The 14,788-nt window shown below is 39.6% G+C and overlaps 1 protein-coding gene across 2 annotated transcripts in view; it reads right to left on the reverse strand.

The window, feature by feature from the left end:
* Positions 1-1,087: 1,087 nt before the first annotated feature.
* Positions 1,088-14,788, reverse strand: part of GABRA3 (gamma-aminobutyric acid type A receptor alpha3 subunit) — a 153,961-nt gene continuing 140,260 nt past the window's right edge. Inside the window, exon 9 of one of the 2 annotated variants that reach the window (XM_029240645.1) lies at positions 1,088-2,488. In XM_029240645.1, the coding sequence (XP_029096478.1) occupies positions 2,153-2,488 (336 nt within the window). In that variant the 3' untranslated portion in view covers positions 1,088-2,152. The remainder of the gene's footprint in view (positions 2,489-14,788) is intronic. The other variant, XM_029240646.1, reaches the window with a different exon arrangement.

Below are 14,788 nucleotides of genomic sequence, written 5' to 3' on the forward strand. Positions count from 1 at the left end.
TTACTGTAATAGGTCTCTTGCTCTTGGGATACCTTTTCTCCAGCATATTCCAATGGTGTTAAGAAGTAAGGATGGCATGAGAATAGGAGTGAAAGCCAAAAACAGAGTACTGCCTGTGTTAGGCAAAGAGTGACCAAAAAAAGTTCTCTAGCCCGAGTGAGTACAATTCAGAAAGAGTTTAATAAACAGCCGCTAAACATTGCACCAAAGCATTTGGAAACACAATTTCTACAGAGAGGCAAAGGTCAGGCTTCCATTCTAAATTCCTTAAGATGATCATTAACAGGACAATCATTAACAGTCCCACACACCCCACACCCCCATCCAACCCCCCATCCCCACATATCCACGACACTACACTCTTTTAGTCATGAACTTACATACAGACACAGTCTTAGGAATAATGGGACTGGCATGCATTATCCCAGCAATGGCAAGGAAGCAGGGGATGGGGGAAGGATGGGTGAAAAGGCAACCAGCAGCTAATGATAGACCCCTTAGGAGCATTGATCAGGGAGTAGGCAGGGAGAATCTCCTTTTGGTGCTCTCTGTGGTGTTACTTAGGGGTTCTAGGATACTTTGGACTAGTGGCTGGGGCTGCCATCTTAATCTCATTTCCTTGAGCCATGACTATTAGAAGTGGTCTCCTTGGGTGACACACTGTGACTTTCTAAAAATCTTTTTGGCGTCCAACCAAACTGCATTCAGGATGCAGCATGCCTGTTGAGATTGTGCTGATTCTGAGATCAAGGTGGACCTGGATTCTCAGCCCTGTCTTCATTTTGGCCTTTGGAAAGGGGCACGTGACAGTTCTCTATTACAGACACTTGTAAGGAGCCTAGGCAAGTCATTCAAACACATGAAACTGAGTTTATCTACCTTATAAATATTTTACAATTATGACTGTCCCTTTTACTCATATTAAGAACAAATGAGATCAAATCCCCTAAATAATATGTTATCAAACTGATAATAAGGTTAATAATTTAGTTGACTCAAAAGTCAACTAAACTCCAATTCATCCTTCTTAAAATTGGCATCAACAGAGGATCAGAGGTCCCTGACACAGTAGGAGCAAAGTTCTTGGGCTTGGCCTACGGTTTGGAGTGTGAAGGGTGTGGAAGGAAGAATTTGATTTTCACCTGCCAGTAGCCCTCTTTTTTGAGCCAGATTTCAAGCCTCAACTACCATCCAGCCCAAATCGCTTACTCCATCCAGTATTTGACTAGCTGCCTTGGCAGGGAGGTGACTTTCCTGTCTCTCTAATGTTTTTAAAAATTTAGGCATTTGATCTAGAATTTGTTCTATATGTCCCTTTTTAGTATAAATTTTAAAAATTACTTGATCCTTTTCCTAAAGAGTTTGCAGGCAGTAATGAGTCCAAGCTAAGCAGTGTCCAGCTGGCTGCAAGGGGTTCAAAGGGCTTGAGAGAAAAGGGCTTTCTGGAGGAGAGGTATACCAAAGAGAGTACTATTTTCCTGAGGGGCTAGACATGGCAGGTCATCAGCCATCTTGGTGCCAGGCTGGCCCAGTTGGTTCTATCTGTTTTGGCCATACATGGTAGACAGTGGTAAGCCTTAACTGTCCACACTAACCTCCAAGCCAATAAAGGGGTTGTGGGCCATGTTCAGAGATTAGCACTGGCTCCTGCCTTTGTTATCAGTACTTATGCCTAGTGGGCCCTGCTGTGGGCAGGGGAGGTGGCAGGCAGGACCACATGGGACACAGCCTGGCTCCCTAGTGAGTCAGAATCATCTGATCTGGACCAGTCAACAATCATCCTTAGTCTGGAACTTTCAAATACCCAAGGCTCTCACTACAGGCCATAGAGTCTCCTGTTCTTTCTTTAGTGGGCAGAGTGCAATAAAATACATGCTGTGCCCTCAGCTGAGGGAGACTGGCAGATTAAGATGAGCAACTGGACAAATGGCAGTGTTTGGCTCCAATGAGGATATACTCAGCAATGGGGAAAAGTAATTTTTTCTGTTGTTATTGTTTCTTCATTGAGATTCATAAATATTAATTGAGAGTCATGGCTTGGTAAGAAGGTTAAAAAAGAAGAATCCTGAAACACATGAAGGGGAGCCCTGGGGTTTGGGTGCATGGACACTTCCTAGGGTATACAGTGCTCTGGTTGCGGCACCGCCAATATCTACTGTTTGCGGATCATGCCCTTGATAGCTGACTCCCGGTTGACATATGTGGCCCAATAGACCAGATTGAAAATGGCGAAGAGCACAGGAAAAATGATGCGGGAAATTTTGTCAACCTTGCTGACACTGTTGTAGGTCTTGGTCTCAGTTGGGATATCCTGCACGTAGGTGGTCTTGGGTGAAGCAATGATTGTCGGGGTTGAGGAGGCACTAGGAGCAGCGCCCTTGGAGATGGTGGAGAACTCAGTGTCCTTGGCCAGGTTGATGGGATAGGTGGTCCCCACGATGTTGAAGGTGGTGCTGGTTTTCTTTGTCGGGACTGCTGGTGTTTTCTTCTAGGGGCCAGAAAAAGTAGGGGAGAGGGGGGGAACAAAACAAAAGCTAATTAATCCATTATACAGAACACCTTCAGAGGCTGTGGGGAGGAGGCGCCATGAGGGAAGTTAGGAAAGAGGGGCTATGAAGCCAATAGCACTGAGTAGCCAGGTTTGTGTCTGGGGATAATTGAACATGAGTTTGAAAACAGAAAATTTGCAACATCCTGGTTTACTAGCTATGTGGCTTTGGCCAAGTCACTTCTCTTAGAGCTTTAGTTTCTTCTTCCGTAAAATGAGGATCAAAATATTTTTCAGGGTTGTTGAGAGGGTCAGATTAAAAACTGGTGGCATAAATAACTGGAAAACTGAAATCTTGGTCACATGTAGGGTCCTGTACAATGTGATTTGATCCTCACAGTAATCATGTGAGGTAAGTGTGTGAGATTACTCCCATTTGACAGATGAGAAAACTCAGCCTCAGACTGAGTGGCAGAGCCCACACTAGCCACCTGGGCTCTCAACTTTTATCCAGGGCTGCACTGTACTGCTTTCTATAAGTATGAGACACTTTTTGGTTACCCGAGACATAACTCCAAAAGGCTTCAACCATCAAGTGGCACATCTCCTGTGAGGAAGAGAGCTTGGTGAGTCTGAAAGTCATTTCGTCTTAAAGACACATAAATACTATAGCATGTTTACATGCATCATTATAACAGTATCTCACCCTTCATGCACTGTAAATGTCCACTCTTGCAAGGCTGCAGGCAGGAGCCACAGCCTCCCCAGGGAGTTATGCAAATGCTTCCCTCTGACACAACAAAGGCAGGGATGCTGGGGGCTTGCTATGACACGACACTTTGTTTTCTTTTTCCAGATTATAAAAAAACTCAGTGGTAAACAAACATAGATACATGTTCCCATTTGTTCTCATATATATGACTTGTGTATACATGGACCTTCCATGTAGAAAAGAGAAAAGAAGACAAAGCTCAGGCCTGGATCAGAAGAGAGAGGCTGAGAGGCTGAGGAACAGGGGAGGACAAAGACAGTGGCTGAGGTCATAGTCTGAGTGCTGAGCTCATAGTGTTTGTTGCCTCACTTCCCTCTCTGGCCTTTTCTTCCTTCCATCTCTCTTTGTTTCTAGGGAAAAGTGGAGCTAGATGAGCTTCAAAAATACCCAGGAGTATTTGACAAAAAGTGACAACTAATTATGTTGCCCTGATTTCACACACCTCACATTGTTCCCTTAATGTTACTTTGCTTCCCATCATCTGTTTTACTTCTTTACTTCCTACTTGTTTCCTTCCTAGGTTTCTCTACTCCCACCCTCTCTTACTGACCCTCTTTCTCCTAATCTATTTCTATTTCTTTACTTCTTTACTTCAGAGTTCCCACCATTTTGATCGTTTTTTTTTTCTTTAGACCACACTGCCATTTATCTTCCTGATCCTAATAATAACTTCTGCCCAATATTTACTGAATATTTACTGGGCCAAGAACTATGCTAGGTGTTTAGGGATACGTAGGAAGGTTAAAAGTTCAGTCCCTGTTTTCTGGGAGTTTACAGTCCAGCAAGGGAGACAGCCTTGTGAACACATCATTGCCATATAATGTGATAAGAGTTCTAAGAGATATGAACAAAGTGTGATGGGAATTCAGTAGAGGGAGGGACAAAGTACCTACAGGTGCTGGAAAAGGTGGCTCAGAGAAGGCAATGAGGATGGTGAGCTGGGTTGCAAAAGATGAGCAGGAGCTCACCAGATGAAGATGTAGCAAAGGCCAGTGCAGAGGCCAAAGGCACTGCTTATTTGAGGGATGACAAGTAGTTTGCTGTAGTTGGATGACAGTGTGCATGGTAAAGGCCTGCCTGTGCCGGCTTCAGGGTTTTCATCAGGGAGGGGAAGGGGAACAAAAAAGAGGGTGCTGGTTTAAGTAAATGAGCAGTCTGACTAATGGACATTTAAAAAGCAATACTGTTCTTTCTCCTTGAGGATTGTAGTCACATTGCTACAAGTGGAGGGGGACAGAACTCTAAGGCTTCTAAGAACTGCGTAAATGCTTTAAATACTGCATGGGACTCATTTATAATTAGCAAATTCATTGTGAATACAGTCCTGCTGCTAAATGCCTCTGCTATTAAATAAAGGAGCACTTCACTTGTTTGCCTGCTTACTTATTAATTTGCTTAGTAATCTCTTTTTTTTCATGGGTACACAAGAAAAAAAGGAAAAAATGGAAAGAAAAAAACCACTACCCTGACTTTGCTAGAAGCTTTCACACTCACATATATTATTTCATTTAGTCATCTTATTAGCTGGTTACAACCAAGTCTCTGAAATAATAATTCTGAACAGCAAACACTTTATTTAGCTCTGTAGGCACTTTGTGTTCTATAGGTGGAGAAGCAGCAGTTGACTTAATCGCAGATTTTTTAAGTAATAAAAGAAAATTACCTTTTAATTTCCCTTGCCCTTTCCATCATGGCACATTTTAATCAGCCACTATAATTTTTACCTAAATTGTCAAAGAAGGGAAATCAAAGCCAAAGTTGTAGTGCTGAGAAGACAGAAGCAGGAGGCAGAGATTAATGGTTAATAATTCCCATTTCTGCATCTAGTTTTCTAATAATTCTCTATGCCCTGGAATTTGATAGATACAAACTAGTGACTTAACTTTGACCAAGATGCAATTCTGTTCTTACCTCCTTAGCCAATGCCAGGCTCTTAGCTACATGATAGATGTTTACAGAATGAAAAATGACCCCCCAAATAAAGATTCTTGATGTGATTTCTAGTTTTTTCCTCCTGAGTCTTGACCTCTCCTATACAGACAGCATATCTCTATAGTTCATCCTGGAGTAATTCCCATACCACCAAAATGAAATTGACTCTTCCAAATTCCTCCAAGCATTTTGACCTGAGGACAAGGACACTTTTCTATCTAGAAGGCCACCTCATGTGGATTTTGGAATGAGGTAATGAAAACTTTTATGGATCAATGCATGTCCAACTCATGAGTTTTTCTCAGATGGCACTCATGTTTATTATTTCCAGAAGTGCTAATTAGAGAGTTAGTTGAAGCCCTGAATGTACCTGAGACCACCAGGACCTCAGAGTATATGCAGATATGGTCCTGTGACTCTGTGTTAACCCTGTAACATTCATCCAGCTTTCCTGAACCCCAGTTTTCAGAAGTGGGGCAAAGTAATGGAATATATGCTATGTTGGATTCAAAGACAAATCAGACAAAGACCCAATTTTTAAATGCAAACAACCCAATTTTTTAAATGGCAAAGGACTTGAATAGACTTCAAACATCTTCTTCTCCAAAGAAGATATAGAATTGGCTAATAAGCATGTGAAAAGATTCTTAATATCACTGGTCATAAGGGAAATGCAAATCAAACCCACAGTGAGATACCACCTTACGCCCATTAGGGTGCCTACTATCAACAATAAGAGCAATAAAATAAAAAAAGAAAATAACAAGTGTAGACAAGGATATGGAGAAATTTGAACCCTTGTTTACTGTTGGGAATGTAAAGTGGTACAGCTGCTATGAAAAATGGTATGTCAGATCCTCAAAAAGTTAAAAATAGAATTAAAATATGACCCAGCAATTCCACTTTGGGGTATATACCCTGCAAATTGAAAGCAAGGTCTTAAAGAGATACTTGTACACCCATGTTCATAGCAGCATAATTCTCAATAGCCAAAAGATGAATGCAATGAAAGTCCATCCATACAGTGGGATATTATTCAGCCTTAAAAAGGAAGGAAATTCTGACACAGGTTACATGAATGAACCTTAAGGACGTTATGCTACATGAAATAAGCCAGTCACAAAAAGACAAATACTGTGATCCCACTTATATGAGGTACTGAGAGAAGTCAGATTCATAGAGACAGAAAGTAGAATGGTGGTTGCCAGGGGGAGACTGGAGGGGAGAATGGGAATTTCTGGTTTCATGGGGACAGAGTTTCAGTTTTGCAAGATGAAAAAGTTCTGGAAGTTGGTTGTACATTGTGAACCTACTTATTAAAATTGGTTAAGATGGTAAATTTTAGGCTGTCTAATGAGGAACAGTAATTAAAATAAGAGAGAACTAAAATATAAGGGAGAACATAAGAAGTACACAGAAAGGCACAAATGCTGAGTCAAGTGAATTCAAAAGAGGAAGGGAGCATGCTGGATCAGGAAGAGGTCAGTAAGCCAATAGAAAGGGGAGAAAATGCAGGTGGAAGAGAAGTAATCACTGGCACCAGTTTACTGAGAGGGTGGGAGATATCCAGAGCATATGTGGGGAGGTACCTGGGGCCAGATCACAGCTAAGGAAAGAGCAGATGAGACTCAGATACTATCTATGGTTTATCAATTTTGTTTATCTCTTCGAAGAACCAACTTTTAGTTTCATTGATCTTTTCTATTGTTTTATTAGTCTCTATTTCATTTACTTTTGCTCGGATCTTTATGATTTCCTTCCTGCTACTAACTTAGGGTTTTGTTTGTTCTTCTTTTTCTAGCTCCTTTAAATGTAAGATTAGGTTCTTTATTTGAGATTTTTCTTGTTTCCTGAGGTAAGCTTGTATTACTATAAACATCCCTCTTAGAACTGCTTCTGCTGTATCCCAAAGATTTTGGATCACTCTGATTTCATTTTCATTTGTCTCCAGGTATTTTTAAATTTCCTCTTTGATTTCTTCAGTGATTCATTGGTTGTTTAGTAGCATATATTTTAGCCTCCATATGTTTGTGTGTTTTGCAGTTTTTTTGTGTGTGTGTGTGGTTGGTTCCTGCTCACATGGTATTACGGTCAGAAAAGATGCTTGATATGATTTCAATTTTCCTAAATTTACAGAGGCTTGTTTTGTGGCCTAGCATGTTATCCCTCCTGGAAAATGTCCCATGTGCACTTGAAAAGAATGTATATTCTGTTGCTTTCAGATGAAATGACTTATAAATATCAATTAAGTCCATCTGGTCTAATGTGTCATTTAAGGCCAGTGTTTCCCTATTAATTTTCTGTCTGGATGATCTGCCTGTTGATGTAAGTGGGGTGTTAAAGTCCCCTACTATTATTGTGTTACTGTCAATTTCTCCCTCTATGTCTGTTAATATTTGCTTTATGTATTTAGGTGCTCCTATGTTGGGTGCATATATATATTTACAATTATTATATCTTCTTTTTGGATTGATCCCTTGATCATTATGTAATATCCTTCCTCATCTCCTCTATCTGTCTTTATTAAAGTCTATTTTGTCTGATATAAGTATTGCTACACTGGCTTTCTTTTCACTTCCATTTGCATGGAATACTTTTTTTCCATCCCCTCAGTCTGTGTGTGTGTCTTTAGATCTGAAGTGTGTCTCCTGTAGGCAGCATATATATGGGTCTTGTTTTTTTATCCATTCAGCTACTCTGTCTCTTTTGATTGTATCATTTAGTCCATTTACATTTAAAGTAATTATTGATATGTATGTTCTTATTACCATTTTGTTAATTGTTTTTGTCTGCTGGTGGGTGAGGCTGGTCCCAGGGCTAGAGCAGGCTCACTGGAGAGTGAGGCCAGAGCCTGGGGGGTTCTGAGGCTGGTGCCTGCCCACTGGTGGGTGAAGCTGGGTCCCAGGGTCTCTGGCTGGAGGTCGCTGGGGGTCCCGGGTCTGGTGCCTGCACACTGGTTTGTGGGGCAGATCCCGTGCCCTCTGGTGGACAGGGCCATGTCCAGGGGCAGCTGCGGGCTCAGGGGGTCTTAAGGCAGCCTGTCTGTTGGTGGGTGGGGCTGTGCCCATGCCCGGTTAGTTGCTTGGCATGAGGTGTCTCAGCACTTTTGCCTACAGGCAGGGATGGGTCCTGAGGCTTATAAGCTAGAGGGAGGATTTCACAATGGTGCTTACCAGCACCAGTGTCCTCATAGTAGAATCAGCTCCCCAAATGGCTGCCACCAGTGTCTGTGTCCCCAGGGTGAGCTGCAGTTGCCTCCTACCTCTCTGGGAGACTCTCCAGATCAGCAGGTAGCTCTGACCCAGGCTCCTATTACTGCTTCTGCCCTGGATCCCGGAGCATGTGAGAGTTTGTGTGCGCCCTTTAAGAGTACAGTTTCTACTTCCCACAGCTCTCTGGGACTCTCGAGAATGAGCCCTGCTGGTCTTCAAAGCCAAATGCTCTGGGGGCTCGTTTCCCAGTATATGACCCACAGGCTATGGAGCCCAACATAGGGTCAGACCCCTCTCTCCTTGGGGAGAACCTCTGCAATGGTACTTATCCTCCTATTTGTGGATTGTCCACCTGGGTTTATGGAACTTGCCTATATTGCGACTCCACCTCTCCTATCCATCTTGTTTGGTTCCTTCTTCATACATTAGTTGTAGAAGATCTTTTCTGGTACATTCCAGTCTTTTTCATCAATGGTTTTTCTGCAAATAGTTGTGATTTTGGTGTGTCCATGAGCGGAGTTGAGCTCAGGGTCTTTCTACTATGCCATCTTGGCTGATCCACCTGTTTGTTTCTGTTTCAATCGATTCACCAGGGATAGAGTATGACTGTTGTCAGGGCATTTACACCTACTTTAGAAAAGGGTGGGAAGGCCACCAGTTTATGAATACAAGTTAACCCACAGTGAATATCATTCACCCCAGAGGGAAAATATCAAGTGGTGACTCAATTTGTGGCTATTTTTACAGGAATGCCCCCAATTTTTTTAACACCTTTATTGGAGTATAATTGCTTTACAATGGTGTGTTGGTTTCTGCTTTATAACAAAGTGAATCAGCTATACATATACATGTGTTCCCATATCTCTTCCCTCTTGCATCTCCGTCCCTCCGACGCTCCCTATCCCACCCCTCTAGGTGGTCACAAAGCACGGAGCTGATTTCCCTGTGCTATGTGGCTGCTTCCCACTAGCTATCTATTTTACATTTGGTAGTATTTATAAGTCCATGCCACTCTCTCAGTTCATCCGAGATTACCCTTCCCCCCCCCCGTGTCCTCAAGTCCATTCTCTACGTCTGCATCTTTATTCCTGTCCTGCCCATAGGTTCTTCAGAACCTTTTTTTTTTAGATTCCATATATATGTGTTAGCATGCGGTATTTGTTTTTCTCTTTCTCACTTACCGGGAAAACATTAAATACACCAACATTCGAATTATAGAGGTCCCAGAAGAAGAAGAGAAAAAGAAAGGGACTGAGAAAATATTTGAAGAGATTATAGTTGAAAACTTCCCTAATATGGGAAAGGAAATAGTCAATCAAGTCCAGGAAGTGCAGAGAGTCCCATGCAGGATAAATCCAAGGAGAAACATGCCAAGACACATATTAATCAAACTATCAAAAATTAAATACAAGAAAAAATATTAAAAGCAGCAAGGGAAAAACAACAAATAACATACAAGGGAATCCCCATAAGGTTAACAGCTGATCTTTCAGCAGAAACTCTGCAAGACAGAAGGGAGTGGCAGGACATATTTAAAGTGATGAAAGGGAAAAACCTACAACCAAAATTACTCTACCCAGCAAGGATCTCATTCAGACTTGACAGAGAAATTAAAACCTTTACAGACAAGCAGAAGCTAAGAGAATTCAGCACCACCAAACCAGCTTTACAACATATGCTAAAGGAACTTCTCTAGGCAGGAAACACAAGAGAAGGAAAAGACCTACAATAACAAACCCAAAACAATTAAGAAAATGGTAATAGGAACATACATATCAATAATTACCTTAAATGTAAATGGATTAAATGCTCCAACCAAAAGACATAGACTGGCTGAATGGATACAAAAGCAAGACCCATATATATTCTGTCTACAAGAGACCCACTTCAGACCTAGGGATACATACAGACTGAAAGTGAGGGGATGGAAAAAGATACTCCATGCAAATGGAAATCAAAAGAAAGCTGGAGTAGCAATTCTCATATCAGACAAATTTTTAAAAGCCATTAATGATAAGAAACTAAACTTTTCCAAACTATGGATGGAAGTTGAGCATTTTCTCTAATGTAAAATAAGATAAAATATTATTCTAGAGCATTCAAATATACTTACCTGAAAATAAGAAAAAAAGCATAAGAATTACTGTGTTTCCAAAATTTAGGTAAGAATTTATGAATACTTTAAAAGCAGTTCTAAGAATAATAACTGTCTTCTTTTTAAAAGTAGAGGTTTATTTCTTCATCTTAATTTGCTTTGATTATTCTTAATTTTCAAAAAATTGAATCAAGGTAATAATGCACCTAGTTAAAAAGAAATAAATGTAAAGACTTATAATGAAAACCAGGAAAGCCTTATCCCCATGTATCCCAACCTTGTCCAGCAATTCATAATTATTTTTAATTCTCTTAGCTGATACTTCTAACAGTTATTTATATATTTCTAAATAATATGCTTATACTGCTATCTGTTTTGCACATAACCATTCATCTTTTCATGATAATGATTTACCTCACTTATGCAACCCTTCCTCCATCTTCCAATACAATTATAACAATATTTTTAGTTCAATCAATAATCAATCATATCATTATAAATGACTATATAAATACCTCTAACCTCTTGCTACAAACTGCACTGGTTCCTCTCCAGGTGTGCTTGCTGCATAGATTTCATCTTACGTATTCCCTTCATCTATCTCCTCTGTAGGGTACCCTCTTCTCTGGATCCAATGTCGTTCCCTTTTTTGTTCTATTCTCTTGTTTTAGTAGAACATATCCTCCAGTATTTTCCTAAGGTGGAATGCATGGGAAGTGACATTTCTGAGTTCCTGCAGGTCTGAAAATAACTACTCTACCTTTCCACTTAAGTGATACTTCGGCTAGGCATAGGATTCAAATCCTCAGATTTAGGGTTTACAGCTCCACTGTCTTTCAGCATCCAATGTAGCTGAGAAGTCTGATGCCATTCTGCTAATCATTTCTTTGTAGATAACATTTACTGTCTTTCTAGAATCTCTTTAGACTATCATTTATCCCTGGTTTTCTAAAATTGCAAGATAATGTCACTTTACATGGGCCTATGGGGACAGTTTCAATCTGGATGCTTATATCTTTCCATTTGTAAAGATGTCTTGTTCTTTGTTAATTTCCTTTGCTCTCGTTTCTCTGTTCACTCATTCTGCAGCTTCTGAGTTGGATGAATTTTCTGGATTCATCTCTAAGCCCCTTAACCTTTTCTTTTACATTCTCCATTTATTTCCTTTTTACCCTACTTGTAGGGAGATTCTCTTCAGTTTACTTTCCCACCTTTCTATTGAAATTTTTATTTTGGCAGTTATTTTTCATTTCAAAAGCTCTTCTTTATTCTCTGATTTCCTTTTATATTAGCATCCTATTCTTATTTTATGTATATATTTACAACTATAAGATAAAATTTACTTTTGTTTTTCTTAAATTCTCTTTAATTCCCTGAATTATCTCTGTTCCTGCCAAGATGAGTTTTGTTTTTGTTTTCTTTAATCTTTTCTTTTTCACGTTGAAAATTTCACTTTGGTAATCCTTGGTATCCCAGTTTTATTTGGCAACATAAAAGATGTCTGTATGCTCAGTGTACCTGAGCTGGGCTTGCTGATTTGCAAACTATGATTTAAGAAGATTATTTGGAAGGAGGTCATTTTATGGGGTACTCCAAAATGTCACTATGTAGAGGTCTTTTCCCTGGAGACATTCAGCTTCTTTAGAAGAGAAGCTTCTGCTGTTCTTCAGGAAAGTATACATCTGGCTGTAGACATTTTACATGTTGGGCAGGCTCTGGGGTCTTGACTACTTTGTACACAGACTTTTAGCCAATCCCCCTAATTGCAGCCCCATGATTTACTGTCTGCTGTACCAAGCACCTTGAATACTGAGTTTCTCTGGGGTTCTATCTTACTCCAGCTTGATAAATCAGTTCTTATTCTCCCTTTCCCCATTCATTTTTCTTGAAAAATGCATTACAGTCTCTTGTCTGACTGAAATCCTTCTCCAGATCTCCTGGTACTTGTCGGTTTAAACCTATTTTATTTCTTTACCCTCATTTTAATGGAATTTTTAAAGGAAGCAGTGATAAAACATGTAGTTGTTCCTCAGAAGCCCAGAGTTCATCTATTTTGCAGAGTGCTATTATAAGGTAGTCGTTAGTCATTTGTCTTCATTTGAAAATGAATTTTTGTTCCTACCTACCCCTTCTTTTCCTTTCCTTTATCTTTCCCCTCACATTTTATCTAATCCTTGATCATAGTACAGATCAGAAATAGATTTTTGAATCATTTTTATTAGTTTTAAACAGTTTTGTGCTCACCCATTCTAGCTTTGTGAGGCAAATAAGGTTTAATATGTCTCTTTAAAGAAGGAAAAAAGCAGAATAAGTTATGATTAAATTTCACTATTTTTACTTTTAATGCACTTCATTCTTTTGTCCTGTGGGTCAGTGGTTCTCACTGTTAGTTCATTCATATTGTAGCAGTGTAGACAAAGCACAGCACCCTCACATTAGAGATCCATTTTTACACATTCCATTGTTTTTTTTTCAAATCTCATAATCAACATCCTTTCAATAACTTAAATAGATTGACCATGGAGAGGGACTAAGGAGGACGACTGAGATCACCATCTTTGCAGAAGACTTTTAGATCATTCTTTTTGTTCTCTTTTTTTCATTTTCAGTACTCCTTGGAATTAGAGAAACAGTTATCATTTTTGACATCTACATTTACAGTTTCTTAATCTATTCTAGTGCTCTCTGTACCTTCAAACCACCACTGCATCTCTTCCCAGTCACAAAAAAAAGTCTACCATATTTTTCACAAGGTATCCATGACTGCCTTTCAGATATCTGAAATTAGCAATCATCATCCCCTTAATGCATTTGTCCCTTCTCCACTGTAGTAACCAAACTGGAACAGCATATTTTAAACATGGTCCAACCTGTACAGAATAAAAGGGGCTTATCATCTCACTTGGTCTAGGTAACTTCTAACTCAGACTCAAACAAACTTTGGCTTCTCAAGAGTTATACCACATGGATTCCTTATATTAAATTTGCCATTTTCCTATATCCCAGCATCTTATTTATAATAAACAATTTTTGTTAAGTTTTTTTATCCTAGAACTAACTTTTTTAGAATCTATGTGTAAGAATATATACACTACCACGTATAAAATAGTTAGCTAATCGGAACCTACTATAAAGCACAGGAAGCTCAGCTTGGTGCTCTGTGATGACCAAGATGGGTGGGATGGGGGGTTGAGTGGGAGGGAGGTCCAAGAGGGAGGGCATATATGTATACATGTGGCTGATTCACTTCATTGTACGGCAGAAACTAACACAACATTGTAAAGCAATTATGCTCCCATAAAAAAATTTAAAAAGAAAATAAAATGTTAATCTGTTGATTTCAGCCTGTTCTTTCAAACTTCAGAAATTCTGTTTGATTCTAATTCAGAAGATACTCCTCTTCATTAATGCCAGTTTACAAATTTGAATCTCCTACATTCTATATCTTCATTTAAGTCACAGATGACAGCATTTAAGAGGGAAGGGTCAAGGACAAAGCCCTGTGGCTTATCACAGGAACGTCCATTCAGGTTGATGACCCTCCATCAATGAATTATATTTGACTTCAGTTGGTCAACCAACTACATCAGCATAATTGTATTATTTTTTCTACTGTTGTTTCTTCTTCATGAAGACATAATTTTAAAAAGTTAGTCATATGTCTTTTCATGAATTTTCTTAAGGTTAGTTTGGCATAATTTCTTCTTAGTGAACTCAGACTGGCTATCAATAGTTAGTGCTAACTGCTCTTAAAACATCTGTTTAATAATATATTCTAGGGACTTTTCAGTTTAATATGTCAGAGTAAGGACATCTTTGCTCCCTTTTCTTCTCTGTAACCAATCAAAATTATAAGAAAAATGAGATATAGAAACCAAAACTCTACCTTTGATGAAAATTGAAAGCATTTTCTCATCCCAAAAAGTAAGGGCTCCCAAATGCAGTAAAAATTGTATCAGGGTGAAGAAGACACAAATGCACTAAAAATTGTATCAGGATGAAGAAGACACTGAGGATGCCTACTGTTCTGGATTTCAGGCCAAGAATAGAGTCCTAAAAGGTGGGTGGCAGGACCTGAGTGAGAAAACAAATGACCCTTGTTTTGAAACAAAATGGTTTTAAGGCTGGTAGTGAGAACATCCTGGAATACTGTTTGACCACCACAGAGTAGAGAGGAGGTAGAGACTGGAAAAATTAGAGGATATGATACTACACATATGCGCGTGCACACACTCTCTCTCTCACACACACACACACACACACACACACACACACACACACACACACAC

The sequence above is a fragment of the Monodon monoceros genome, unplaced genomic scaffold, assembly GCF_005190385.1.
Source record: "Monodon monoceros isolate NGI ecotype Baffin Bay Population unplaced genomic scaffold, NGI_Narwhal_1 Super_Scaffold_22, whole genome shotgun sequence".
Taxonomy (NCBI): domain Eukaryota; kingdom Metazoa; phylum Chordata; class Mammalia; order Artiodactyla; family Monodontidae; genus Monodon; species Monodon monoceros.